This window comes from Ochotona curzoniae, unplaced genomic scaffold (genome assembly GCF_017591425.1).
Source record: "Ochotona curzoniae isolate NIBS_2020 unplaced genomic scaffold, NIBS_Ocur_1.0 scaffold_4701, whole genome shotgun sequence".
Classification (NCBI taxonomy): Eukaryota; Metazoa; Chordata; class Mammalia; order Lagomorpha; family Ochotonidae; genus Ochotona; species Ochotona curzoniae.
Window position 1 is genome coordinate 60817629 of NW_024467122.1, and position 26634 is coordinate 60844262.

Sequence of the window (26634 nt, forward strand, 5' to 3'; positions counted from 1 at the left end):
ACGGCCACAGGAAGCTGGGGCGGGCGACCGCGAATCCTCACAACATCCGGGCCCCCGGGGCCCGCGGCCGGTTGCTATGGAGACAAGTCGCCACCACTGAAAGGACTAGCAAAGCTGCTTGAATCAGCCAACAGTTCCTCTCTGCTTCTTTAATTAGGTGCAGTTTAAAAGATCCTTCTCTGCGTTCGCCAGCCTTTTTGCCATCTACTGCAAGAGAAGATTGCATTTACCGGAAAATTTTACGGAGAGGACGACAATGACGGACTGCGACTGGGTGGGTCTGAGCAATGGAATTGTTTTTGTTATTGTCCTTTGGTATAATCTGAGGCTCCAGCTATACCCACCCGCCCCACCCTCAAAACCCCACCTTTCTAGGCCCCCCCAGAGCTGCTGCATTTATTACCAATGTAAATGCACGTTTTATTAAATCAAAATTGTAGGACAAGGGAGCTGCTAACGTCTGGTACTGTAAACTGGTGGTGATTTTGACCGAAGACAAAAATCCATCAAGTTTACATTTATTTACATGTGTCTTGGGCAAAAAAAAAAAAAAAAAAAAAGCATAGGGAAGAAGGGGAAGTCGGGAGATCAGGTGACCTTACAAAGTCACGGTTAAGGGAAGCCAAGACTGGGATCTGCCCCTCAGTTGTGGCAACATAAAGAAGCTGAGGGGATTCGTTAAACCTTTTTTCTTTTGTGTTAACTATGACTCCTGTTTAACATCAACTGTTGACATAACACCAAAAAAGAAAACAGATAGTTTACCTAAGTACAGTTTTTGTGATGTCTTGTTTTCATTTATATTTTTACATATAGAAATGTGTGTTTACACCACAGGACTTTGGGAAAGCCCAAGTCACATGGCTTTCTCTAAGAGAATTTTAGTAAAGAAAGCTTATTTGCAGGTAGAGGGGCGGTGCAATGGCTCCTTAGCTAATCCAACCCCCCCCCCGGAAGTGCCAGGGTCCCATATGGGAGCCGCTTCTGGTACTGGCTGCTCCACTTCCCATCCAGAGTAACCTGTCTCTAGCCTGGAAAAGCACTGGAGAATGGCTCACGTCCTTGGGGCCCTGCATCCGCTTGGTGGAACCAGAGGGGGCTCCTGGCTCCTGGCTTGGGATCTGCTCAGCTCCAGCTGTTGCAGCCATTTAGAGAGTGAACTAGCAGATGGAAGATCTTTCCATGTCTCCTTTCCAATAAAAAAAAATAAATCTTAAAAAAAAAGAGAGATCCTGTATCACCTATAGACAGATTTTTAGATTTCTCAAGGTAGTTTCATGGGCTAATTTTAAGACTTCTCTTTTCTTGGCAATTTTAATTAGGCTTCTTATCCTTAAATAAGTCACAGTTTGTAAACATGGTAGGTTAAATGGCAGAGAATTTAAAGTAAGCCTTTTCTATTCTTTGAATTTAGGTAGGTTACTGTGCTTTTTAATTGCAAATAGTTTCTACTCCTGAAGAATATCAGGTCTGGTGAAAATAAAGTAAGAAAGCCAACTTTAGGGTTTATAATGGAAAACAAAAGCAGTGAGAATTTTGTTTCTGCATCTATAAACACTGACACATTTTCCTGGAAGTCTAAAAGATTTAGGTTCTACTTCTACACATTTCATTACTAATTATTACAGCAAAGTTTATCCACTAATTTTTTTTTCTTTTTACTAAATTTGGGGTTTTTGTGTTACACTCTTAAAAAGTAACATTCTTAAATGTACATATTTGAGAGGCAGAGGAAGAGCTATCATTTCACTGGTTATAGAACAGCAAGGGGGCAGAAAACAAACTGCTTGAGTAAAACTCCCACTTTCAGGGCCTGCACTAGCAGGATGTTCCAGTCACTATCTAGAACTAGTCATCAAAACCACATATGCAGGGTTGGCACTGTGGCATGTTAAGTTAGGCTGTCACCTGCAGTGTCTGCAACTTAAATGGGCACAGGTTCAAATCCAGAATGCTCCACTTCCAATCCGGATGCCTAATAATACTCTTTGGAAAGCAACTGAAAGATGGCCTCTATACTTGTGTCCTGGTCCCACATGGAAGACAACTACAACATTCTTGGCTCCCAGCTTCCGCCAGTCCCAGGCCTGCCTACTGTAGCCATTTGGGGTGTGAGAGAGAAGATCCATCTCCCCCTCTTTGTGTAACCGCTTTTCAAAAAAAAAATAAACTTTTTTTTTTTAAGCCACATCCTCTGGTTAAGGATTTTAATACTACGCTGCCTTCTCCTGTATTACATTTTGAGTCAACTCTAATAAAATCTCAGACCCATCAACGGAGAGGGTGCTTTGATACAACAAGAATCTTCGGTAACTGAAGGAAACGAGTATTAACAAATCCAAGAGGAAAAGTATGCTTTCTCCTGAGCAAACTGCTTAGGTGCCAGAGATTTTCCATCTGCTGGGTCATTCCCCAAACAGCCACGATACCTGGCACTGGGCCTCCCCAGGGACTCCCTCATGGTTGTAGGGGCCCAGGGACTTGTGCTCTGTTTTGCTGCCTTCCCCAGCAGGGAGCTGGCACAGAAGCACAGCAGCCAGAACTCAATAGGTGACCTATGGAATGTGGTTTGGTAAGTGGAGGCTTAGCACTACACCATGGCACCAGCCCCCCATCTTGGGGGTGATGTTTCTAAACAGTAACCTTGCATCTTTGAGGCCTCCGCTGGACTGAAGAAACCTAGATATTTTGAGAACAGTGACAAAGTCACCTCCATTCCAGCCTTGTGCTGCTACTCCAAATACTCTGTTGGCAGTCATTCAACTCAGAACCAACAAAAGTAAAAAGTGGACTGAGCACTTCACACCTACAGATTTCAGTGCAAATGATCTAAAAACAACGTAGGTTCTGCAACGTTAGTTAAAATAGCCAAGGAATTTGCAATGAGCCAAATCTTACTAAAAGGAACCTAGCTAACCTGACCCAAACTTGAAACTCACAAAGGCTTTGTTCTAACCTTGGCTTGACATAATAACTCTGTAAACATGCTTATCTCCATTTTACAGTTGAAGAAACTGAGATTATATGCTGGCTAGACTTCTCAAGACCAGGATTTTTAACAGTTTCAGCTTCTTGAAACAAGAGTGTGACAGCTTTCATGGATTTACACAATCTTCTATTTAAATAAACCAGAAAAAGTCACACTAACACCCCTGCAACCACTATTAGGTTATTTCACCACATTGTTACCAGGGGTCATGTCTCTGCCCCCCAAAAAATTCAGAGGTCAGAGGATGGCAATTAGCATGCTAGCAAAGTTTAATGAAGAGAGCAATGAAGAAAATACACTTCATAGACTAGGCAGACTTCTAGGCAAGGAGCTGAGCGCCCAGTTTGCTTATGGATGTTGGGTGTGGGTTCTCTTTCTCCTTCCATCCCAGCCTTTCTGGAATGCTGCTGGGACAAGGGCTTTCTGGGTGCGGACCGTCTCTGAGGAACGGCAGTTGAGATTTCCCCCAGGACAGAGCTGAGACCACCCAGCCAGGTTAATGAAAGATAGCAAGTTTTTTGCTTTGTAAATATATTGACTGGTTACTGCAGCTCCTCTCTTATTCAGCTGCATTGAGGTTACCATTTTCTCTTTGGCTCCTGTCCACCTAGCCACCTTAACAATGTCTGTTACATGTTAACTAACTGCAGAGTTTGCTGAGTTTTTGCCTTTGTCATTAACATCCAAAATCATTTATGTGTCAAAGGTGCAGAACCTTCTTTTCTGCCAAGGGCCATTTGGAATATTTATATTTGTGGGCCATTCAAATTATCAACTTAAAAATTAGCCTGGGATCTATCGAATGTGGAATCCTGCTGTGGTGGCCTTGCCACAGCCAGAACAAATGATTTGTGGGCCTTATGCAGTGTGGGTCAGGTGCTCTCCACATATGGTTGTGGACACCATGCAGTGCAGTTATTCAGAGCCTTATATCACAACTAAATATACATTCTGCTTCATGCTTTCCTCAAATAAAATCACTTCATATCTTATTGCTCCACTTAGCCCTGGTAGCTGAGTCTGCAGATGCAAAAACAAAGCCATCTATCTAATCCATGTCCTTTTTTATACTTATACACAATTTTTAACCTTGTAAAATAATTTCATCAAGGTCAAACTCAAGCTATTAGTGCCAACAGAAGAATCCAGAACACTTAATTTGTGTTTTTTATAACTCTTAGCAGTAGGAGGTACACAACTTTTAAGTTTCCCAGTTAATTTGGTTGATATGCTTTTCCACAAAGCTGCCATTGTCATATGCCCCTATAACCTTCCATCTCTTCATATTCCTCTTACTCCTCAGCCAACCTGCCTCTTTCACTCCTAGCCATTGTCCACCCCATCTCTGGTACCAAGGGTGTAGGGTTTAGGCAATACAGCTGGGAGGAGGAGACCACAACAACATGGGAACAGGGCTGGGAATCTGAAATAGGACACAGCTCCAGGGAAGCCTGTCTTGTAACATTGTGTTCAGAAGCAGCCATACCACCACATTCCAGGAAACCTGCAAAACACAAAAAAATTAACTTGAGTACAAAACTTCTGAATCTACACTGTATGAAGACTTACGTAGTTTGACCAGGAAAAGACCCTTTTTCTGCTCCCCACTTCTTACATCCTCTATGAATATTACAAGCAGGAAGGACCTTCCCACTCCACCCCTCCCCCCCATCCAGGACACTCCCTAACGGTTGCAATAAAAACCCAGTCAAACTTGACCTCCCCTCCTCTGTCTCCCAAACTTGTCACAGGTGAATAAAACGTGACCTTGAGCAGCTCATGCATGAGGCTGGTTAGTGAGCAGCACCACAAGAGAACAGGTAGCTAGTGGCCACTTTCCTATCCAGTGTGTAGCATGGTACTCAAGAAGTAAGGGGCCAGCAGCATGCGTATCGGTGTTTTTCTTCTTTTTAAGATTTATTTTTTTAGGCAGACACAGATCTGATACCGTGGGTTCGATGTTTATGTTTACAGTATGTTTACAAGTGTCATTTGGTTTCATTTTCCACTCGTCCTCCTAACATTTCTACTGCAGTAGTAACAGGTGTACAGTGAACTGTGTATGCTCACTGTATATGTATACAACTAGGAAAACATCATAGCAATCAGAATAATGTTTCTATCTGCATAATTCATTGCCCTCTCCTTCCTTCCAAATACTGATCTGCTGTCACTGTACTTTCTAGAATTTTATGTAGATGGTCTTATATAGTATATACACTTTTATGTATGACAACTTTCGATTAGCAATTATTTTTTGATTCAAAATTTTTTTTTAATTTTTATTGAAAAGGCAGATTTACAAAAAGGAGACACAGAGACCTTCCATCACTGGTTCACTCCCCAAATGCCTGCAACAGCCAGAGCTTAGCTGAGCTGAGCCGAAGGTGGCAGCCAGGAGCTTCTTCCAAGTCTCCCATGTGGATGCACGGTTCCAAGGCTTTGGATTATCCTTCACAGCTTTCCCAGGCCATAAGCAGAGAGATGGATGGGAAGTGGAGTAGTCAGGGTGCTTGCAGGTGGAGGATTAGCCAGGCAGATGCGCCATTGCACTGACCCCAAGATTTATTCATTTGAAAAGCAGAATTACAGCAGGAGCCCTGCAGGAAGGTCCTGAGCCTTGATCTTGGCCATGACTGCACAGGCCCTCCCACTAGCACTGCTCAGAGGGAAAGATCTCTCAGCATGATTTAAGTATAGGCTATACTGTAATTAACCAGTTACCATGTTGTGCAGGTGTTCGGTATAATAAAACGTCAGCCCCAGAACCTTTCCCTGTTCCTCACTGTTTGCTAGCAGCCAACAATGGCAGGCAAACAGTATAAGCACTCAGTGCTCAAGAGGTGCTTGCTAAATCATTAATGAATGATAAGGCAGATCTGGAAAGGCACATCAGAATTACAGAGAGGGGAGACAGAGATATCTTCCATCAGCTAGTTCACTCCCCAAATGGCCACAAGAACTGGAGCTCAGCTGATCCAAAGCCAGGAGGTAGGATTTCTTCTGAGTCCCCCACACAGGTGTAGGGTCCCAAGAACTTGGGCCATCCTCTACTGGCTCTCCCAGGCACAAGCAGGGAGCTGGATGGGAAGTGGAACATCCAGGGCATGAACCAGTGCCCATATGAGATCCCAGTGCTTGCAAAGTGAGGATTTAGCCATTGAGCCATCATCACAAGGCCTACAAAGTCTGTCCCATTTAAAGGTTTTCATTTTCATTATTAAACATGATCCTTATAGACATTGCTAAAGACAAAGCATGTCATATATGTGCTAGTAAGCTATTTGCATTTTGCAGCCACTTATAGCTTGTTTTTTCACCGGTCAACAAAATTATGTACATTTCAAATATTTATTAAGTTTATGAACTATCATTTTATTTTTGTTTTTATTCAACATTTTTTCTTTTAACCTGAAAGAGATATCCTCCAATTTCTGCTTCACATTCCAAACAGCTGGCAAGGGCTGGGCCAAGGGGAAGCCAGGAGCCCGGCAATCCACTGGTCTCCCACATGGCTGGCTGGGTACCACTGTGTTCTAAGGCATGTTGACAGGTAGCTGGGTCAAAAGCCGAGCAGCCAACTCCAAGCAGCACTCTGCTACCTGAGCAGCACCTGTAACTTACTGTGTTGCATTGGTCTCTAGTTTGTTGTTGTTGTTTTGTCTGTCTGTATGTTAAATTGCAGTAAATAGTAAAATTCTCACCTTTTTTGGCCAGGAACCTGGGATTAATCCTAGACCTATCCCTTTTCTTCCATCTAATCAATCCCCAGATTATTTGAATTCCAATTCTAACATTTTTCAGATCTCTTTACCGACACCCGCTATGCCACCACCCCACTACAAAGCACCGTAGGTCACAGCCTGCTGCAGCCTCTCCACATCCACAGTGTCTAATGGCAGCCAAAGTCATTCTGCCAGGAACGATGTTACCTAACAGCACGCCTGACTCTGAGCCCCTTTGTAGCTTTCTATTGCTTTTGCAATAGTGATTCAAAGCCTCGGTGTTGTTAATGAAACCCTGAAAACCCTGGTCCTATCTATGTTCTCCTCTCACCCTAACTTGCCCTTTACTCCCACTTTGTCTTTTTTTTCCAAGTTTACCAATCTTAGGTACAGGGAAACGTCGCAGAAATGGCCTTTCCTACCCCTGACATTAGGTTAGAACCCTCTGTATATATTTACAGATATCTCATTTTTTTTTTCATTGGACTCATGGTGATTTCAGTCATTCAGTAAGTTACGTACTGATAAACTTAATGGTTGTCCTCTATTAAGCTAAAATCTCCAAATGTCTGTCTTCTCACTTTGAAATTGAGCTGTATTTAATCTTCAAACTATGATTTATCGCTGATTGCTCTATGACATATAATTTTTGATAAATTCTTACATTTCTAATACAGGATACTGAAACAGCTCTCCTACCTATACTGTGTGTGTGTGTGTGTTAAGCCAACTGTTCCAACTAGTTTTTATTCCTACTTGGTACAACCTACCTAAACTTTTAACTGGTTTGCTTTGTACAGGCTTCTGTCACTTAACAGGTAGGCTTCAGTGCCCTCAAGAGAAATGAGAATTCTGACAAGGGGGAATGATAGAGCTACATTTAATTCTAATTGTTTAAAGAAGCTGATTATTTAGAAAGTGACTTATGTGTTTATCTTTTAGGATAAGAGAAATACTTCAAATTCAGACACAGAAATGAAGCTTGACCAATCACCTCCTTGTGTGAACCCTGGCAATCCAGTGTTTTCATGCATGTTGGACCCAAAGACACTTCGTACGGCCACCTCACTATCAAAACCCCAGATGATTCTGTATAAAACTAATTCAAGTCACTATGGCGAATTTTTACCTATTCCGCAGTTTTTGCCCTGCAATTACACTCCAAAGGAACAAGTATTTTCAAGCCACATCAGAGCGACTGGATTTTATCAAAACAACAGTCTAAATATTGCACCTGACAGAACCAGAACTCTTGATTTTCCTAATTTTCAGCACACTCTGTGAAAATACATTCATTTTAAGAGAAAAATGCATTAAGGAAAAGTGAGTTTTAAATCCAAGACTAAGTGATTTAGAAAATAAAATTATTTGATTCGATTTAAAAATACCTTAAGAAATAAAGTATGCCAACTGATAGTTGAACGACAGCAACTTTTTAAATGAAAGTGCGTTTGAAATAGAATAGAGGTGAGTTAAAATGCTGTCTTCCACAGAAGAGACCCCCGCTGACTTCTGGGATGGGCATGCAGGGAATGAACTAGTGAATGGGAATTCTTTTTTTAAGAGTTATTTATTTTTACTGGAAAGCAGATTTATAGAGACAAGGAGAGAAAGAAACATCTTTCACCTGCTGGTTCACTCTCAAAGTGACCACAATGGCCAAACCTGAGCCAATCCAAAATTAGAAGCCAAGAGACTCTTCTTGTCTCCCACACGGGTATGGGGCCCAAGTCTGTCTGTCTGTCTACCAAAATTTTCCCAGGCCATAAGCAGGAAGCTGGATGTGAAGTGGAGCAGCCAGAAAACAAACCAGCATGCATATGGGATCTTGGCACTTGAAGGGAGAGGATTTGCCACTTGAGCCATTGTGCTGAGTCCAAATGGGAGTTCTATCTCTTCCTAAAGGTCATGCTGTCTGCCTCTCAAATAAATAAATACAAATTTTTACCTCTAAAAAATTAATAAGAGTGTGTTATGCTACTTGGGATGCGTCCATCCTATTTCAGAGTACCTTGATTCAACTCTCTGCTTTCTTATTCCTGCTCATGAGTACTCTGGGTAGCAGCAGGGAACAGTTCACAGGTTTGGGACCCTGCCACCCAACTACAAAATCAGGATGGTGTTCCAAACCCCAGTTGTAGCCTGGCCCGGGACCAGCTATTGTGGTCATTTGGAAGATGAATCAAGGGACAGAAGATCTTTTTCATATTCTCTCTTACAAACAAAATACAATAAAAAGGGGCCCAGCATCGTGGCCTACTGGCTGAAGTTCTCGTCTTCAACACACTAGTTCTAATCCAGGCAGCTCCACTTCCCATCCAGCTCCCTGCTTGTGGCCTGGGAAAGCAGTCAAGGACAGCCCAAAGCCTTGGGACCCTGCACCTGTGTGGGAGACCTGGAAGAGGTTCCTGGCTCCCGGCTTTGGATTGGCGCAGCACCAGCCATTGTGGTCACTCGGGGAGTGAACCATCGGATGGAAGATCTTCCTCTCTGTCTCTCCTCCTCTCTGTGTATCTGACTTTGCAATAAAAATAAATAAATCTTTAAAAAAAAAAACCCAAAAAACAAAAAAACAGGAAACTGGATCTGAAGTGGAATTTCAAGGACTTGAACCAACCTCCATACAGGATGCTGTTGTCACAGGTGTAGGCCTAAGTTGCTGTGTCACAAAACTGGCCTCAAGCAGGGAGTATTCTTAGCACTAAGACCCAGCCACAGATTGTAGTAAATTGTATTAAATTGTATTAGAAAAACCAGACCAAGGGGCTAGAAAGCTGGGACAGTGAGTTAAGTTGTGGGCTACCATATGCTACCATATGGAGCACCAATTTAAGTCCCACTGGCCCCACTTCTAATACAGCCCCTCTGTAACTCTGCCTTTCAAAAAAAAAAAAAGACCAAAAAATGTGGCCAATGCCATGATGCATCAGGATAAGCTTCTATGTGTAGTTTATGTTTCCCAAATGGGGATCAGTCAGAATGCCAGTCCTGCAAGTGCTAGGGCTGGGCATACATCATTTAAAGCTTGTCTACAATACCCTTGACATGCCCAAGATCTGGGGCTGGGAACATGCCTGGCAGGGGAACTCTGGGCACACTCCTCCTAGACTGTACCTACATGAGAACCAGGACTGGGGTGGGCCAGGCTGAATAACTTGGCAGCACCCATTAGCATACGGGTGGGCTGGTCTGGGAGGTGGGGCAGGCTAAGCTAAGCCACAGCACACATGGGTGTTTACAAGAGCTGGATGGGATGTGGGCTGGGCCAGGTTAGGCTGCTACAGAGGATGGCATGTGCAGAAACTGGGGCAGAACTGGGCCTGGTAGCAGCTATTGGGAGTCATCCCAACTAGCCGCAGTACACGCTGGTATGCCTGAGGACTGGGCACACTGGCTGGGCTGGACCACAGTACCCATTGGATCCCATGAGGTATGGGGCTGGGGCAGAACTGACCAGACAGCTGCATCCACAGGTATATGTGTTGGCTGATGAAAGTAAGGGATTTAACCTGACCCTGCACTAGCTGGCTCACACAAGAGTCAACTCTGAGGTTACCCTAGATGCAGTTTCTCAGGGGATTCCTCAGCTGGATGGTGGACTTAGACCCTGGTTACAGGGAATAATCACAGGATGTATGGTCGACCTTGGAGTGTGTGTATCAGGATTGGGCCTTCCCAGCTGCCGATGCCTGTGTGGTGGACAGCATGCCCAGATGCTCATGGAAGACATGACATGACAGCCAGCTGACCTAGGGCACCAATGGACATTAGCTGCTTTGTCATAGACTGGAAAATACGTTGGACAATTCTCCTGGTCAAACTAACAGCAAGGGTCTAGGTCTGTGGATGCGCTAAGATGGATTTTGTTAACCATTTGATCTTGGAAAGATTTTTTTTCACTCTTGGAGCCAGAAACCAACCATCAAAACCACTCAAGTAATACTCCTGGAACACTCTTCCCTACATCGGGGTCTCTAACGCATCAGCAAATGATCACTCCCCCATTCCCGGGTGCTGATGCAGTTTGACAGCAAGGAGCAAACCCTCCCTCCACCCTGTAGACACAGGGAAAAAAGCAAAACTGAGACAGTTGTCCGACTTACCTCCCTCCATACCTGATCCTCCCCACCCTAATCAGAGGCCCACATGGGTGTGCATCCCTCTCAATTATGTAAACAATATTAAAATGAAAAGAAAAAATCCCTGAGCATATGGAACTATACTATAAAAGATAAAAAATATTTTTAACCTTAAAAAAAATTTTTAGGGCCCAGCAGCATGGCGCAGTGGCTAAAGTCCTCACCTTGAACATGCCCAGGATCCCATATGGGCGCTGGTTCTAATCCAGGCAGCTCCACTTCCCATCCAGCTCCCTGCTTGTGGCCTGGGAAAGCAGTCTAGGACGGCCCAAAGCCTTGGGATCCTGCACCTGCATGGGACACCAGGAAGAGGTTCCGGGTTCCTGGCTTTGGATAGGTGCAACACCGGCCATTGTGGTCACTTGGGGAATGAATCATTGGACGGAAGATCTTCCTCTCTGTTTCTCCTCCTCTCTGTATATCTGACTTTGTAATAAAAATTAAAAAAAAAATTTTTTTTTATTGGAAAGTCAGACTTACAGAGAGAAGGAGATAGAGAAAGAGCTTCCACATGCCAGTTCATTTCTCAAGTGACCACAATGGCCACAGCTGAGTTAATCCGAAGCCAAGTGCATCTTCTGGGTCACCCACATGGGTGGAGGGACTCAAGGCTTTGGGCTGTCCTCTACTGCTTTCCCAGGCCACAAGCAGGGAGCTGGAAGGGAAGTGAAGTAGCTGGGACATGTACCAGCGCCCATACTGGATTCTGGCAGATGCAAGGCAAGGATTTAACCACTAGGCTACTGCACCGTCCTCCCACCAAAAAAACCTAAAACATATACATATACATATATATATATGCATATATATATATATATATATATATATATAATTCTCTAGAAAATCCGAAGGGAATAGATAATCAAATTTTGTGAACAGGCCAGTTTCACTAAGCATGATAAAGAAGTTCCCTCAATTTTAATCCTTGCCAGAAAATGTAAACTGATGTAAACCAATCAGTTACTTACCTATGGTTCTGTCCTCATCTTACAAAGGAAAGTGACTGCAAGAACTCTTCGTTCTCTCTTTTTGCTTTCTTCTGTCCCTCTGTATCCACACAGCCACCTTGTTTAGCTTAATGGAACAATCCATAATCAAAGATGAAGACAAGGTTTTCTAAATAGCTGTTCAGAAACAGTTGTGGAGGCTGACCTGGTCTAACTTCAAGCAGCAGGCCGTAGAGAAGCAGTAACGGAAAAACACTGCTGTGTGAGTTCAGAACTAACTGAAAGTCTGCCATCATTTATACACCAAGTTAGGTCATTCGGAGAAATAAACAGCATAGTTAACACAAAAAAATACTCTATACTTTTTATTTTATAATTCTACCTTATTAACAATCAGTAAGCATCCTATCAACCAGCCCAAAGATAGTTTGTTAACAAAGGAAAATTTAGGTAGCAAAAATGTCTAATTACAATCTGTATTAATTTGAAAAACAAATACAGCTCATTCTTATTTCAATTCACTCATCTAAAAATAAACATTTCATTTTCTATGTTTTTACAATGTTTACCCTCTACAGAAGTAAAAAGTAAAGCACTGAACAGAAAAGTAATTGTGTAAAATTAGCTAAAACATACCAGAGGGATCCCTGACGTTTCTAATTAGTTCTGAAAAACTTCAAACAATACCTAGGAATGTCAAGTGGTCATTAAGATTTCAGTTCTGTTCCTTGAATTATATTCCGAATCTTCTCGGCATCATGTCGTACAATTTTGTTGGCTGGGTCAATCTTAAGTGCAGCTTCATAATCCTGTAGTCCTATATTCATGCAGCAATGATAATTGATAAATACTTGATAAGTACTTCTCTTAACAAGCCAACATATCCTTTTAAAATCAACACCTTTTTTGGGGGTGGGGGGAATCCACCACAGTGGCCTAGTGGCTTAAGTCCTTGTCTTGAATGCAGCAGGATCCCATGTGGTCATTGGTTCTAATCACAGCAGCCCCACTTCCCATCCAGCTCCCTCCCTGCTTGTGGCCTGGGAAAGCAGTCGAGGACAGCCCATAGCTATAGGATGCTGCATCAGTGTGGAGACTTGGAAGAAGCTCCTGGCTCCTGGCTTCAGATCGGCACAGCACGGGCTGTTGTGGTCACTTGGGGAATGAATCATTGGACGGAAGATCTTCTCTCTGTCTCTCCTCCTCTATTTATATCTGACTTCCAATAAAAATAAATAAATCTTTTTTAAAAAATCAACTACTTTTTGTTGTTGTTCTGTTCTGTTTAAGATTTATTTATCTTAGAGACAGACTTGGAGGGGAGAAAATGAGGAAGACAGAGAGACATAGAGAGATGCCAGCACTGCAGTCCCCAGCCCTAGCCCTATCAAACCAATATCTTTTAAAAAATATTTACTTATTCTTATTGGTAAGGCAGATATACAGAGAGGAGGAGAGACAGAGGAGAAGAACTTCCATGTACTGATTCACTCCCCAACTGGTTGCAACGGCTGGAGCTAAAGCAGTCTGTAGCTGGGAGTCCAGAGCTTCTTTGAGGTCTCCCACAAGGGTGTAGGGTCCCAAGGCTTTGGGCCATGTTCTACTACTTTCCCAGGCCACATCAGGGAGCTGGAAGGGAAGTGGAGCAGCTGGGATACGAACCAGCATCCACATAGAATGCAGGCAGAGGATTAATCAGGTCAACCATCATGCCAGCTCCTCCGATTATATTCTTAAATGCTAGAAGATTGGGAGTTACATGTAGCTGGGGGTCTCTCTAAGCCCAAACAGGGCTCCAAATCTGTACTACCTAATTGGAGTCTCATCTTCACAATTTATTAACCATTTTTATCTTTTTTCAAGGACTTATTTTATTTTTATTACAAAGTCAGATATACAGAGAGGAGGAGAGATAGAGAGGAAGATCTTCTGTCCGATGATTCACTCCCCAAGTGCTGTGCCTATCCAAAGCCGGGAGCCAGGAGCCAGGAACTTCCTCCAGGTCTCCCACGCAGGTGCAAGATCCCAAAGCATTAGGCCGTCCTCGACTGCTTTCCTAGGCCACAAGCAGAGAGTTGGATGGGAATTGGAGCTGCTGGGATTAGAACTGGCGCCCATATGGGATCCTGGCGCATTCAAGGAGAGGATCTTAGCCACTAGGCCACGCCACCATGCCCAACCATTTTTATATTAATTGGATTCAAGGACATTATAACAGGTATGGACCATAAAATCTAAATTAGATGCTTTGATTGGAACCATATTTAAAAACAAAATCAGAAAGAAAAAAAAAAACTTTGTTATTTAGAGTCTATTCTTGGCAAGGTATCATCCATAGGAGGCCTCTAGGCCATTAGTAAAGGGAAACTAAAGGGAAACTTGCTGAAGAAGGTACATTAAATATAAACATAAAATATATATTAAACTCTGGATGTTAAATTATGTTTGAGATAACATGAATAACTAAAAATAGTTCAGAAATACGTTAAAAAATTACGGCCCGGTGCTACAGCCTAGTGAATAAAGTCCTCGCCTTGCATGCACTGGGATCCTGCATGTGCTGGTTCATATCCTGTCTGCTCCACTTCCCTTCCCTGTTGAGGCTTGGGAAAGCAGTAGATGACAATCCAAAGCCTTGGGACTCTGCACCCACTCGAAGGACGAGCAAGAAGCTCTCAGCTTCAGATTGGCTCTGCTGCGGCTGCTGTGGCCACTTGGGCAGTCAATCAGCAGACGAAGATCTTTCTCTGTCTCTCTTTCGCTCAGTAAATCTGACTTTGTGACAAAAATAAATAAATCTTAAAAAATTAAAATTAAAAAAACTAAAACAGTAAAATGGTATGATTTCTAAACATAAAGGGCTGAATTCTGGACCTCACTACTATTGTAAACAGAAGCAATGCCCCTGCATTGGATAAAAGAATTATTCTGAGCTTAGGTATCATTAGTATGTGTGTAACATTATGACAAAAGCGGCATATTTTAAAATTTTCATATTATCTCAAGTGAACCCCTTATGCCCTTTCTCATATAATATCTTTCTGCAGGAAAGTCTGATGTGGGCTGGTGTCATACCTATTCTCTACAGTGGATGTTTTAAGATCTAATTTTAAAATCATGTATCTTATTCAGATATATTACAAAGAACAAATTAGATGCAAAAAATCTAGTCCAAAAAAAAAAAAAAAGCCATGCCCTTCGATAATTCCTATGACATTTGTATAACTTTGAGCTTCAAATGTTTCTACCAACTCCTTACCTTCTACATACAATTCCAGCTGGCAGAACGCTGTTCCCCGTCGTACATGTGCCTTCACTCTTGCATTGGCATTGTCAGCAACAGGTGGGGTCAGTAATTCCAGTGCCTTGAAAATTGTATATATAATCAACAAGGGACAGACATCATTTTCCCGATTTAAACTTAAGCAAAATTATAGTAAAAATTTTAAACATTGCTCAGCTAAATGTTTTGTTTACTTGAAAAATGAATTTATCAAATACATATTTATAGTGATGTCTATCAATTTAGGAACTTGCTCTTTTTGTTTGTTTGTTTGTTTTTTACAATTTGCAGGTGTATTTTAATTTTGTTCTAAGACAAGTTACTCAGAAATAAAAGGCAAGTGAGGTTCTTTTCAGACCAAAATTTGTAAAAGTGGAAACAGTAATAGATGCCTTGATTCTATTTCTTCTTACAAATGGCTCTAAAAAATAGCCTGATAATTCATATAATTAGTTAAGCATACCAATCTTTATAAATGTATCCTAAATTTTAAGCTGTTGGCATTTAAATACTGGGTTCACATATGGACAAGTGTGCTAAATTGTACTAAATTTGCAGGGGGAGGAGGTTCCCTTGATTTTTGATGTTTTATTCTGATACTCAAGCAGAAAGCATATGACTTCATTTTATGCAACAAAAATGATCTATGAATGCAGAATTTGTAAAGATGAAGGAATTTCCAAGTTATATGTTGGTGCATAAGTGGTTTTATAAAATACACACATATAGCTATGAAAATAGTTACATATAAATGTAAACTGCAACCCTTGAATCCTTACAGATACCAAATCTAATACTCTTAGTCCTTTTCAATGATGCCAGGATTGATTCTCTTAAAGGTAAAACTGATACTACAATAACAATCTAAAAGGCAAAATAAACATGAAACAGGTTCTAAGCTATGAAATTTTGCTTACATAGATGATAAACTTCTGCTTCTGTTCAGTATCATTGTTACTTCAACAAAAGTGCTATGCTAGCTAACATTTAAATCATACAGGCTTAACTTTTATTGAGCTTCCAAATTTTCAACAGGCTGATCCAAAACCTATGTGTGTGTGTAATTTTAAAAACAAATGAAGAGTCAACATAATGAGAATGCACTGTTTCTGCCAGGTTCACTTTTCAACCCATCCTGCCTCCCCAGTCTTTCATTTTATCCCTCACAATTTCATAGCAGATTGTCCAGACTTTTCCTGCTGGGCCAGCCAGTGATGGAATCTAAATCTCAAATGCTACTTTTAAGAAGTGTAGAGTAAATAATTTTGGTAATCTGTAAGACAGCTGCATGCAGTGTATGCTGTACCCTTTATAAAAACCAAGCACTCCCTCCTCCTGCCTTAGCGCTCTTTCTCTTCATAGCCAAGGTCATTGTTGTCAATTACTGTGAGTGTTCCTTCAATGTGAAGGCCGTGCAAAACTGTTTCCAATGGGAAAAGTATAATGTCAGAACAAAGACTGGCAGCCAAGTTAGCATTAAGCTCTGGAAAATCAGCATCCAACATACTCTGCACAGGGCTAGTGCTCTCAACTATGTGGCTATTGTACGTCTTTCTCTTTAGAACCAGCAGAGCCACCTCTGAATGATCAAGCTGATGACGTAATGAAGAACATCACACAGCGCTGTGGGGAGGATCAAGCAAAGAAGCAGAAGAAGTCACCTGTTTGAGGCACTCCCCGGCCTTTAATAGGATTGTATCATCTCAATAGGCCGCATGATCTCAAATTATTCCACTTTGTACTGTTTCCATTAGACTTACTGAATAAAAAGACATTGCTATTATATAAGTTAGGGATTTCAGTAGAGGGTGTTCTCTTATTTGTTTAGGATTTCGTTTGTATGAAACCTCCCTAGGCAGAGGTGTGAATTCACTAATTACGCCTTCAACTCCAAGAGTGACTCCTTGGACAATAAATGTACTTCCAATTCCTTTTCACAAGATTTTTGGTCCCTGAGTTTTGTTGAAGCTGTACATAATACCAATGACTGTAAATGGAATGAGGTGATAATGCCAAGCATCGGCGTAGAGCAATGCAAGGATGGGTCAGTACATTTTCTGTAAAAAGACTTGCAAGTCCAATACCAAATCCAGGAAATCTAGTCAACTTTTCGCTGTTCTGGGCCTGCTCCCCGCATGCTCCCGTGCCAGCGCTAGAAAAGGGCTCCTCCTCGTGCAGCGTTGAGGCCCAATGCACACCATACGGCGCTTTTCGCCTCAGTGCAGTTGTGGCTGCCTGGCATGTCAGAGTTTTCACCCACTGCCCCAGCTCTGAATCAGAGGGAAAGCACCGCCAAAAGCCCTGCTCGTTTCAGGTCCCACCCCAGTAGTCCAAGCCATCGAAACCCTCTGGGCACCGCGGGTGCATGGCTGTGGGTGCATGGGCAGGACAAGGAGGGCTTCCTCGGGGACCAGCACTTCCAGGACCATGACCTAGGGCCATGCGCTTCCAGACCCGGGCGGCTGCATCCTGACATTCTAGGACTTGCTCATTTGTTGCTATACAGGGTTCACAGCCCCTCAAAGTTGATGACTCAACTTCATATTTGAAATTTTATTTTAAAGGTTTGATTATTTTGGGGCCAGCACAGTGACTAAACTCACTAATCTTCCACTCCAAGGGTCAGCATCCCATATGGGCATCCATTCATACCCCAGCTGTTCCACTTTGCATCCAGCTCCTTGCTTGTGCCCTGGGAAAGCAGTGGAGGATAGCCCAAATCCTTGGGCCCCTGCATGAGAAACCCAGAAGAAGCTCCTGGCTCCTGACTTTGGATCAAATCAGCTCTGATCACTGCAGCCACTTAGGGAGTGAACCAGCAGATGGAAGATGTTTCTCTCTTTCCACCTCTTTGGAAAGCTTCCTTTCCAATGGAAATGGGGGGACTGGGAAGATTTACTTGTTTTTATTTGAAAGGCAAAATTACACAAAGGAGAAACAGAGATCTTCCACCCACCGGTTCACCATAATGATTGGAGGTGGCTTGGTCAAAAGCCAGGAGTTTTTATTTTTTTTTAATTCACTTATTTTCACTGGAAAAGTAGGTTTACAGGGAGAGGAGACACAGAGAAGATCTTACATCTGCAGGTTCATTTCCAAGCAGCCAGAGCTGAGCTGATTTGAAGCCAGGAGCTTCCTCTGGATCACCAACATGGGCAGAGGTTTCCAAGGACTTGGGTCATCCTCCGTTGCTTTCCAAGGCCATAAACAGGAAGCTGGATCAGACATGGACAGCTGGGACACGAACCAGGGCCCACATGGGATGCTGGTACTTTAAGGTAGAGGATTAGCCTATTAAGCCACAGTGCTGGCCCCAAGCTGGGAGTTTTTCTGAAACTCCCACATGAATGCAGGGTAAAGGAGTTAGGAGACCTTTTGCTGCCTTCCCAGCACATCAGCAGTGGATCCAGCACATCAGCTGGAAGTGGATCCACTGGGACTCAAACTGATGCCCATATGGGATTACAGCACTGCAAACAGAAAGCGCAACCTGAGCCACATAGCACCTGCACTTGAAATTTCTGCAGTTGTATCTATTAGCAGGAATAATGAAGTAGCATTTGTAATCTTTTGTTTTCCAATTGGGTGGTTTAGCTCATTCATTCAGCAAATATTTTTGCACAAATTTACACTACTTGGGGTTCACATAGTAGCTTAACAGGTAATCTTCTGACTGTGGCACCAGCATCCCTTGTGGGTGCCAGTTTGTAGCCCAGCTGCTCCCCTTCTCATCCAGCTCCCTGCTTACCACCTGGAAGACAGTGGAGGATAGCTCAAATTCTTGAGCCCCAGCGGCAGACCAAGAAAGACACTCTTAGCTTCTGGTTTCATATCAACCTAACTCTGGCCATTGTGGCCATTTAGGGGGTGAAGCAACAGATTAAAATTCTCTCTGTAAATTTATCTTTCCAATAAAAATAAATATTTAAAAAATATATAATCCATTAAAAATTATATTACTCAAAGGAAAACTGGATCATAAAAATATTACGAGGTCAAAGCACAAGGAACACCCTAAATTTCAAGTAGCCATGTAAGAGATTTTGCGTGTAATATTCTTATACAATATTACATTGTTAGGACTGAAAAGAAAAAGCTGCAGAAGTTGAAGACTTTCACATGAAATAATTAGTAATGGTAGGCCCAACAGAATGGCTCAATGGATTAATCCCCCTCGTTTACTAGGATCCCATATGGGCATTGGCTCACATCTGGCTGCTCCACTTCCAATAGAGCTTCCTACTTGTGGTCTGGGAAGGCAGTAGAGGGTGATGCAAAGCCTTAGGACCCTGCACCCATGTGGGAGACCCAGAAGAAGCTCCTGGATTTGGATCCAATCAGCTCAGCTATGACTGCTGTGGCCACTTAGGGAATAAACCTGCAGATGGAAGATCTTTCTGTCTCTCCTTTCTGTAGATCTGCCTTTCCAATAAATATAAACAAATATAAACAAATCTTCTATAAAAGAAGAAATGCTACTAATGCAAATTAAGGATATAATAAGTGATCCTGAAAAGGGAAAACTGAAAAAGGAGCTGTTCTTTTCCACAAAGTCTTAGAAATAACAAGGGAATACCCAGTTTCTTCCTTGTATCTTGCATTAAGTCTGCAAAACTTTAATAATAAAAAAAGGCAGGCCCTGCTAATGGCTCAACTGCCTAATCCTCCACTTCAAAGAAGCAGCATGCCATATGGGTAACCCAGCTACTCCACTTCCCATCAGCTCTCTGGTTGTGGCCTGGGAAAGCAGCAGAGGATGGTCCAACACCCTGGGACCCTGCACCCACATGGAAAACCTGGAAGAGGCTCCTGATTCTTGGCTTTGGACTGGCTTGGCTCTGGGAATTGCATCTATTTGGGGAGTGAACCAGTAGATGGACGATCTTCCTCTCCTGTCTCTCCTTGTCTCTAAATCTGCCTTTCCAATAAAAATAAACCTATCTCTTTCTTTAAAGACAAGCAAAACTGAAAACCACTTGTAAATTTCTTTATGAAACTCAACAGCTATGTCAAGACAACAGTTGCTGGGAGTCTCTAATTTTAAGTCTCAAAAAAAATAAGCTGCTTGTTCATTTAAAAAAAATAGGTAAGAGATATAATAAGCAACACAATTCCTGAAATTCTTCTATCTCAACTTAAAAAAAGTATTATTATTATTGTTATTATTATTATTATTTATTGGAAAGGCCGAGTTACACAAAGAGAAGTAGAGACAAAGATCTTCCATCCACTGGCCCATTCCCCAAATGACCTCAATGGCTGGGGGTGAACTGGTTTGAAGCCAGTAGCCTCCTCCAGGTCTCCCACGTGGATAAAATGGTCTAATGTCATAGGCCAGCACCTGGTACCCTCCCAGACCATACACAGGTAGCTGGATGGGAAGTGGAGCATCAGAGACTCAAATCAGCACTCAAATGGGATGTCAACATTGCAGATGGAAGCAAAGCCAGATATATCACTGTGCCAGCACCTGTATCTCAATTATTTTAACAAAGTTTATTTTATCATTTAAACAAATAATAAGAAAATAAGAATTTCAAAGCACCACATAAAACAAATACCTGGCATACCTTAGAAGAGTCTTCAATTGTCTTGTGTAAGTTTTTTAGTTTTAGGTGGCAAGCAGCTCGATTCAGATACAAAAGTGGGATCTTATTGTTCAGGCGTATGGCTAAGTTGTATGCATTGATGGCTGCCAGATAGTTTTCCATTGCAAACAATTTGCTAATGAGACAAACACAGAAAAGCAAGAGAAAAGATCGCGAAGACAAAACACACAGAAATTATGCTTCGGAATATTTAGTAGAGCCAATGCCTTTCCTCCTTTGGCATTCACAAGATTGGTGACAACAGCCCCATGTCTTTGTCATATTCACCAGCAAATACATTCACACCAATGATGGCCACCAGAAGTTTCTACAATGACTGATCGAGGGATGGGCTTGTGAATAGACCTGAGTCTATTGAGAATAAGGCTTCATAACTGGTTCTAAGGTTAGAGAACAAAAACATTTCCCCTTGATTTATATGAATAAAAATCATGTAGCCCAAATTGTTGCTGATCATTTCAACACCAGAAGAGGAACTAAACTAAAGTTGACTTAGGACTACGTAAGGAATAAAAAGAGAGAAAGAAACTGCATCCTTTGTAATACAGTTAAGGTAGAATGCAATTTAACTTTTTTGTTACATAAGCCAATAAATTTCCTGACAAACAGAGCCAGAGTCATGGGCTTGCACAAAGGCACAACGACTCAGCACTAAGAACATAGGAAGAGAAAGCATGATGCACAATAAAGCAACAATGTAGGGCTTAATGGCTATTGGACTTGTTACAGTTCTCCAGAGAAAAGCACAGGGTGTGCTGGATAACATTTCGCCATGTTAGACTGTATCATCTAGTGACATTGTAGCCACCTTCATTTCTGTAAGTACTAACTAATGACATATTTCTCAAAACATATTGCTACTGTAGACACGCGAGTATGCAGATACATAGGAAGTTTATTATGACAGATGATGCACACAATTACAGAGGTTAAGTCCTATGAACTGCCACCTGTGACCTGGAGGCTCAAGAGAGCTGCTAGTACAGTTCCAAAGCCACAGATACTCAGACATAATGTTTGAACTAGATCTGAAGCACAGTAGCCAGGACTCAAACTTAACACACTGACATGTGATGCCAGCATTGCAGACAGCAGCTTAGCTCACTGTGCCAAAATGCAGGTCTTCAGGCCTATCTTTCCAACCACACAGCATAGCATATGGATCTTCCTGTGGGGTAAACAGAATTTTTTGTTTGTTTGTTGCTATTCACTATAATTAAGACAGTATGTCCTTACAGGGCTAAAGTTAACAGAGTTGTTGGCAACATTCTTATGAAAAATGACACTAAGTTTGGCTTCCCTCAGCTATGACAAAAGCACTGTAGGCACAGCATCCTCCTGGGCCTACCTCAGGCCTTGTGGAACTTGTGCGCCAAAGAAAAAGAACATAAAGCTCAGGTTTCTTGCTGTGCCTCGAATAATAAAGCCCTTTGTCTCTGAATCCCCTTGTCTTCTGGCAGTGTCCATAAAACCACAGTAGGCTAGTCCATCACAGTACTTGCCAGGGAATGGATCCAAACCCAAGTGCTCAGAAGAAGTTCAATCTGACAAACAGAAGTGTGTACTGCACTGGGAGAAGATGGTAACAAGGAGCTAACAAGGAACTTCAAAAAGTTCAACATAAAGTAAAAAGCTATTTACACCAGCAGATGGAAGGCAGTTACAGAAAACTCAGAAAAAGCAAATATACAGGAATTCAGGCTAGTTCAAGTTGGGACTAGAGAAGCCTGTAAGAATGTCACAGGCTGTACACTAAACTGAGTTTCAAAAGCAGAATTATCCTGAGCAACAAGGTAAATCAAACACAAAACAAAGCCTCGATCTTTAAAGGACTAGGGTATTAGACACACTACAAAACCTAGCACTCAGAGAAAAAAAAGTTCAGATACTAGCATTACTATAGCAAGTGAGTTTTTACAAAGATTTATTTAATTATTTGAAAGGCAAAGGGTCAGAGAAAGAAAATTCTTTCATCCACTGGTTCCCCACGTGGCGACAGGGGTAAGGGTTCAGCCATGTTAGGGGCGGTAGCTGTCAAGAACTCCACCCAGATCTACTACACGAGATGACCTTTTGGGTCATCTTCTGCTGTTTTCCCAGGCACATTAGCAGCAAACCAGATCAGAAGTGGTATAGCCAGGAATCAAACTGGTGTTCCAGTGTAGGACACTGACCTCGCAAGCAGGAAGTAAACTGACTACATTACTGCATTATATGTTTTGACCCTTAAATTATCTATCAATCCAACTAAGATTTACCTCATGGAACTTTTGAGATTATTTACTGATTTGAAGGGTAAAATCATAGAAACAAAGAGGGAGGTACAGTTAGAGAAGAGCTCTTCCATCTGCTGGCCCTCTCCTCGGAATGGCCAGGACTGGCTAGGATGAGGCTAATCAGAAGCCAGGAACTTAAGACCCCATCTGGGTCTCCCAGATAGGAGGCGCCAGGGGCTCAAGCACGTGGCTTATCTGCTGTTGCTTCCTCAGGCCTTAGCAATTAATGTTCTGTAACAACACTAATGTGATGGTGGGCACTAGATGGTAGTTATAAGACCTAATTACTTCTCTCACATTATAAACTGCGTTAGAGAGATTTGAAGATGGGATTGAGGTGACACTAATATGGTCAAAGAAGCGTATGGTCAATATAGAGCCCAACAAAACCCACTAAAATTCAAGCAAAATAATGTCAAAGGGAATGAACAATGTCAGGAAACACTTCAATAGCAGAATGATGGACTACTACCCACTGTAATACTAAAGGGGATCAGTAGTGAGGAAGTGGGGATTTGGGGAAGGGGATGGGATCCCAGAACTTACAGAGCTGTACCATAAAATAGAAATAAATATTTTAAAAGGGACAGAACAATGACGCATGTACTTAATATGATTACAAGTGTGTGAAAAGGTAGCTATTAAAAGATATTTACAAAGTCCAAATCATGTTAAGTACAGCTGTAAAATAACATCATACCATGCACACACATACATTACAGTACCTAGACTGTTTTATATGAGATGCTCTCAGTTCAAAGCTATCTGGTACAATGTTAATTCCAAAAGAAAAAATGCTTTCATAAGAAAATAAAACAATCTAAGCTATACTTACATTTTCTGAAAAGTAGATGTGACTTTTTTTTGAAGATTGATTTATTCTTATTGGTAAGTCAGATATATGTCGAGGAGGAGAGACAGAGAGGAAGATCTTTCATCCATTGATTCACTCCAAGTGAGCACAACGGCCAGTGCTTCACCAATCTGAAGCCAAGAGCCCGGAGTCTCTTCTGGGTCTCCCACACAGGTGCAGGGTCCCAAAGCCTTTGGGCCATCCTTGACTGCCTTCCCAGGCCATAAGCAGGGAGCTGGATGGGAAGCAGGGCTGCTGGGATTAGAACTCACACCCATATGGGATCCCAGTGCATGCAAGGTGAGACCTTTAGCCACTAGGCTACCGTGTAAGGTCCAGATGTGACTCTTAATAATAAGACACAGTATGAGCCCAGCAGCGTGGCCTAGCAGCTAAAGTCCTCGCCTTGAACATGCTGGGATTCCATATGGACGCTGGTTCTAATCCCAGCAGCCCCACTTCCCATCCAGCTCCCTGCTTGTGCCTTGGGAAAGCAGTCAAGGATGGTCCAAAGCCTTGGGACCCTACACCCGTGTGGGAGACATGGAAGAGGATGGTCTGGGCTCCTGGCTTCGGATTGGTGCAGCACTGGCCATTGTGGTCACTTGGTGAGTGAATCATCAGACAGAAGATCTTCCTCTCTGTCTCTCCTTCTTTCTGTGTATCTATCTGACTTTACAATAAAAAATAAATAAATCTTAAAAAATGAATTTGAACAATCAAAGAAGTTTTGGTTTTTAAGAAATCCTACATTACAAGAGAGATATTAGGAAGTGCTCAGATTAAATATTAACAATCTTTGTTATACTTAACTTTTAAATATAGAGGTCCTGCTGACCTAATTTACTTATTTGCACTAATAACATACATACGGACAAACTCACCTGCTAAAGCACCCAGAGAGTGTGATAAGCACCGACATCTACAGACAAGTGTCACGGCCAGAATTCACACACTTACTTTCCTTTGTCCTTCAACCACTCTGGATTCTTTTCGTCTTCCTTTAAATCAGAAAGCTCAGGAATATCAGTGTTCATTGCTCTTCGTGCCTCAGCTTGTTTGTGCAGCCACTGAAAGGAAAACTGAGACTTAGGAAGGACAAATTTGGTCCATCTTATGTCACTATAACAAAATACCTGAGGCTGGGTACTGTACAAGTGGCAGTCCCAGGATCACACATACTAAACATCACCTATTTCATAATACCATCACAACATTCCGAGATCATGTCACCAGCACGTACAGTTTTGGGAGCTGAAGCATGCCCAGGCCACAGCAGACACATAAGTCTTTTTATTAAAAGCAACTCCTAGAATTGTTCCTCTTTCTCCAATGGAAATATCATTGTTATGGACTGAATGTTTCTGTCCCATCCCCAAAATATGCTGACGCCTCAACCACACAATGGTATTTGGAGATGGGTTTTTGGGAAAGATTCAGGTTTGTTTATTTACTTTATATAATTTATCCTTTTAAAAACATATTCCCCCCTAGAATATTTGAGAGCTCCCATTCACTGGTTTACTCCCTGAATATTTGAACGGCCCTTGGCTGGAACCATAGCTAAATGCCAGGAATTCAATTCAGGTCTCCCACTTAGGTGGCAGTGACCCAATGACTCGAGCCAGCACTGTTGCCTACATTACCAGGAAGCTGGGGTCAGAAATGATAATCAGTATATGGGTCGTAGCTGTGATGTCCAGTGTCCATTTTTTTTTTAGAGTTTTTTATTTAAGGAGCTATAGACAGAGAACGGGAGAGAGAAAGGGAACCCCCATCTGCTGGTTCACCGCCCAGGTGGCCACAATGGCCAGGATTTAGCCAAGAGCGGGGAACTCCATCCAGCTTCTCACATGGCAGCAGAGCCTTGCAAACACTTGCGCCATTATTGCTTTCTCAGATGCACCAGCAAGGATTTGGATCAGAATGGAGCAGTTGGGACTTGAACACAGAGCTCATATGGGATGTCGGTCTCTCAGGCATCAGCTTAACTTGCTGTACCACAATACTGCGACCCCTTGTCTGGCATCTTAAGTGATAGGCTAAGTGTTTACCTTAGTAATTAGGTTTAGATGAAATCGTGAAGATGCAGTGCCTGCGATGGGATTGGTATCCAAATCAGTTCTCTGTCAACCTTGTCTTTCAAATAAACAAATCTTTCTTTTTAAAAAAAAAAAAAAAGATTTAATTAAAAATTCTTTGATGACACCAGCATTGTGGTACAACAGGTTAAGCCACTGCCTGCAGCACCATCATTACATGAGTACTGACTGGAGTCCTGGCTGCTCTGTTTGCAGCCCAGCTCCCTGCTAACACGCCTAGGAAAGCAATAGAAGATGGCCCAAGTTCTTGGACCCCTGCACCCGGGTGGGAGACCCAGATGGAGTTCCTGACTCCTGGCATGGGTTGGCTCCTTGCCTGGATATTGTGGTCATGTGGAAAGTGAGCCAGCAGACAGACTCTCTCTCTCTCTCTCCTTCTTTCTCTCTTTGGCTTTCTTTCTCTGTGGATCCCCTGCCTTTCAAATAAATAAAAAAACTATATAACTAAGATATAATATTTGTAATCCAAGAATCAGAAATTTATAAATCAATGAAAGATGCCTAATTCCAAAATGTCAAATTAGAAATACCTGTTACTAATAATATTTTAACAACAATTAATGAATCTCTCTTCTTCCAAAACACATACTTCTATAAAATTTCTAAATCTACTATAATGATGTATTTTATCAAATAAGTGACTAACATTTTATCTCTTTTATTTATTTATTTTTGAAGATGTATTGACTTTTATTGGAAAGACTGAGACAA

General features: G+C 42.1%; 2 protein-coding genes and 1 pseudogene across 2 annotated transcripts in view; 1 reads left to right on the forward strand and 2 right to left on the reverse strand.

The window, feature by feature from the left end:
* Window positions 1-37: 37 nt before the first annotated feature.
* CUNH15orf65 (chromosome unknown C15orf65 homolog) lies at window positions 38-8023 on the forward strand. The gene is made up of 2 exons (XM_040968554.1): window positions 38-274; window positions 7657-8023. Exons 1-2 carry the CDS (start codon window positions 257-259, stop codon window positions 7996-7998), a joined length of 360 nt encoding a protein of 119 aa, XP_040824488.1. The 5' UTR covers window positions 38-256; the 3' UTR covers window positions 7999-8023.
* DNAAF4 (dynein axonemal assembly factor 4) overlaps window positions 3822-26634 on the reverse strand; it is a 40193-nt gene continuing 17380 nt past the window's right edge. Inside the window, exons 6-11 of the mRNA XM_040968553.1 lie at window positions 24782-24891; window positions 20654-20807; window positions 15060-15165; window positions 12488-12617; window positions 11822-11927; window positions 3822-4493 (exon numbers count right to left, since the gene is read on the reverse strand). Of these exons, the coding sequence (XP_040824487.1) occupies window positions 12508-12617; window positions 15060-15165; window positions 20654-20807; window positions 24782-24891 (480 nt within the window). The 3' untranslated portion in view covers window positions 3822-4493; window positions 11822-11927; window positions 12488-12507. The remainder of the gene's footprint in view (window positions 4494-11821; window positions 11928-12487; window positions 12618-15059; window positions 15166-20653; window positions 20808-24781; window positions 24892-26634) is intronic.
* Window positions 16312-17450, reverse strand: LOC121148480 (annotated as a pseudogene).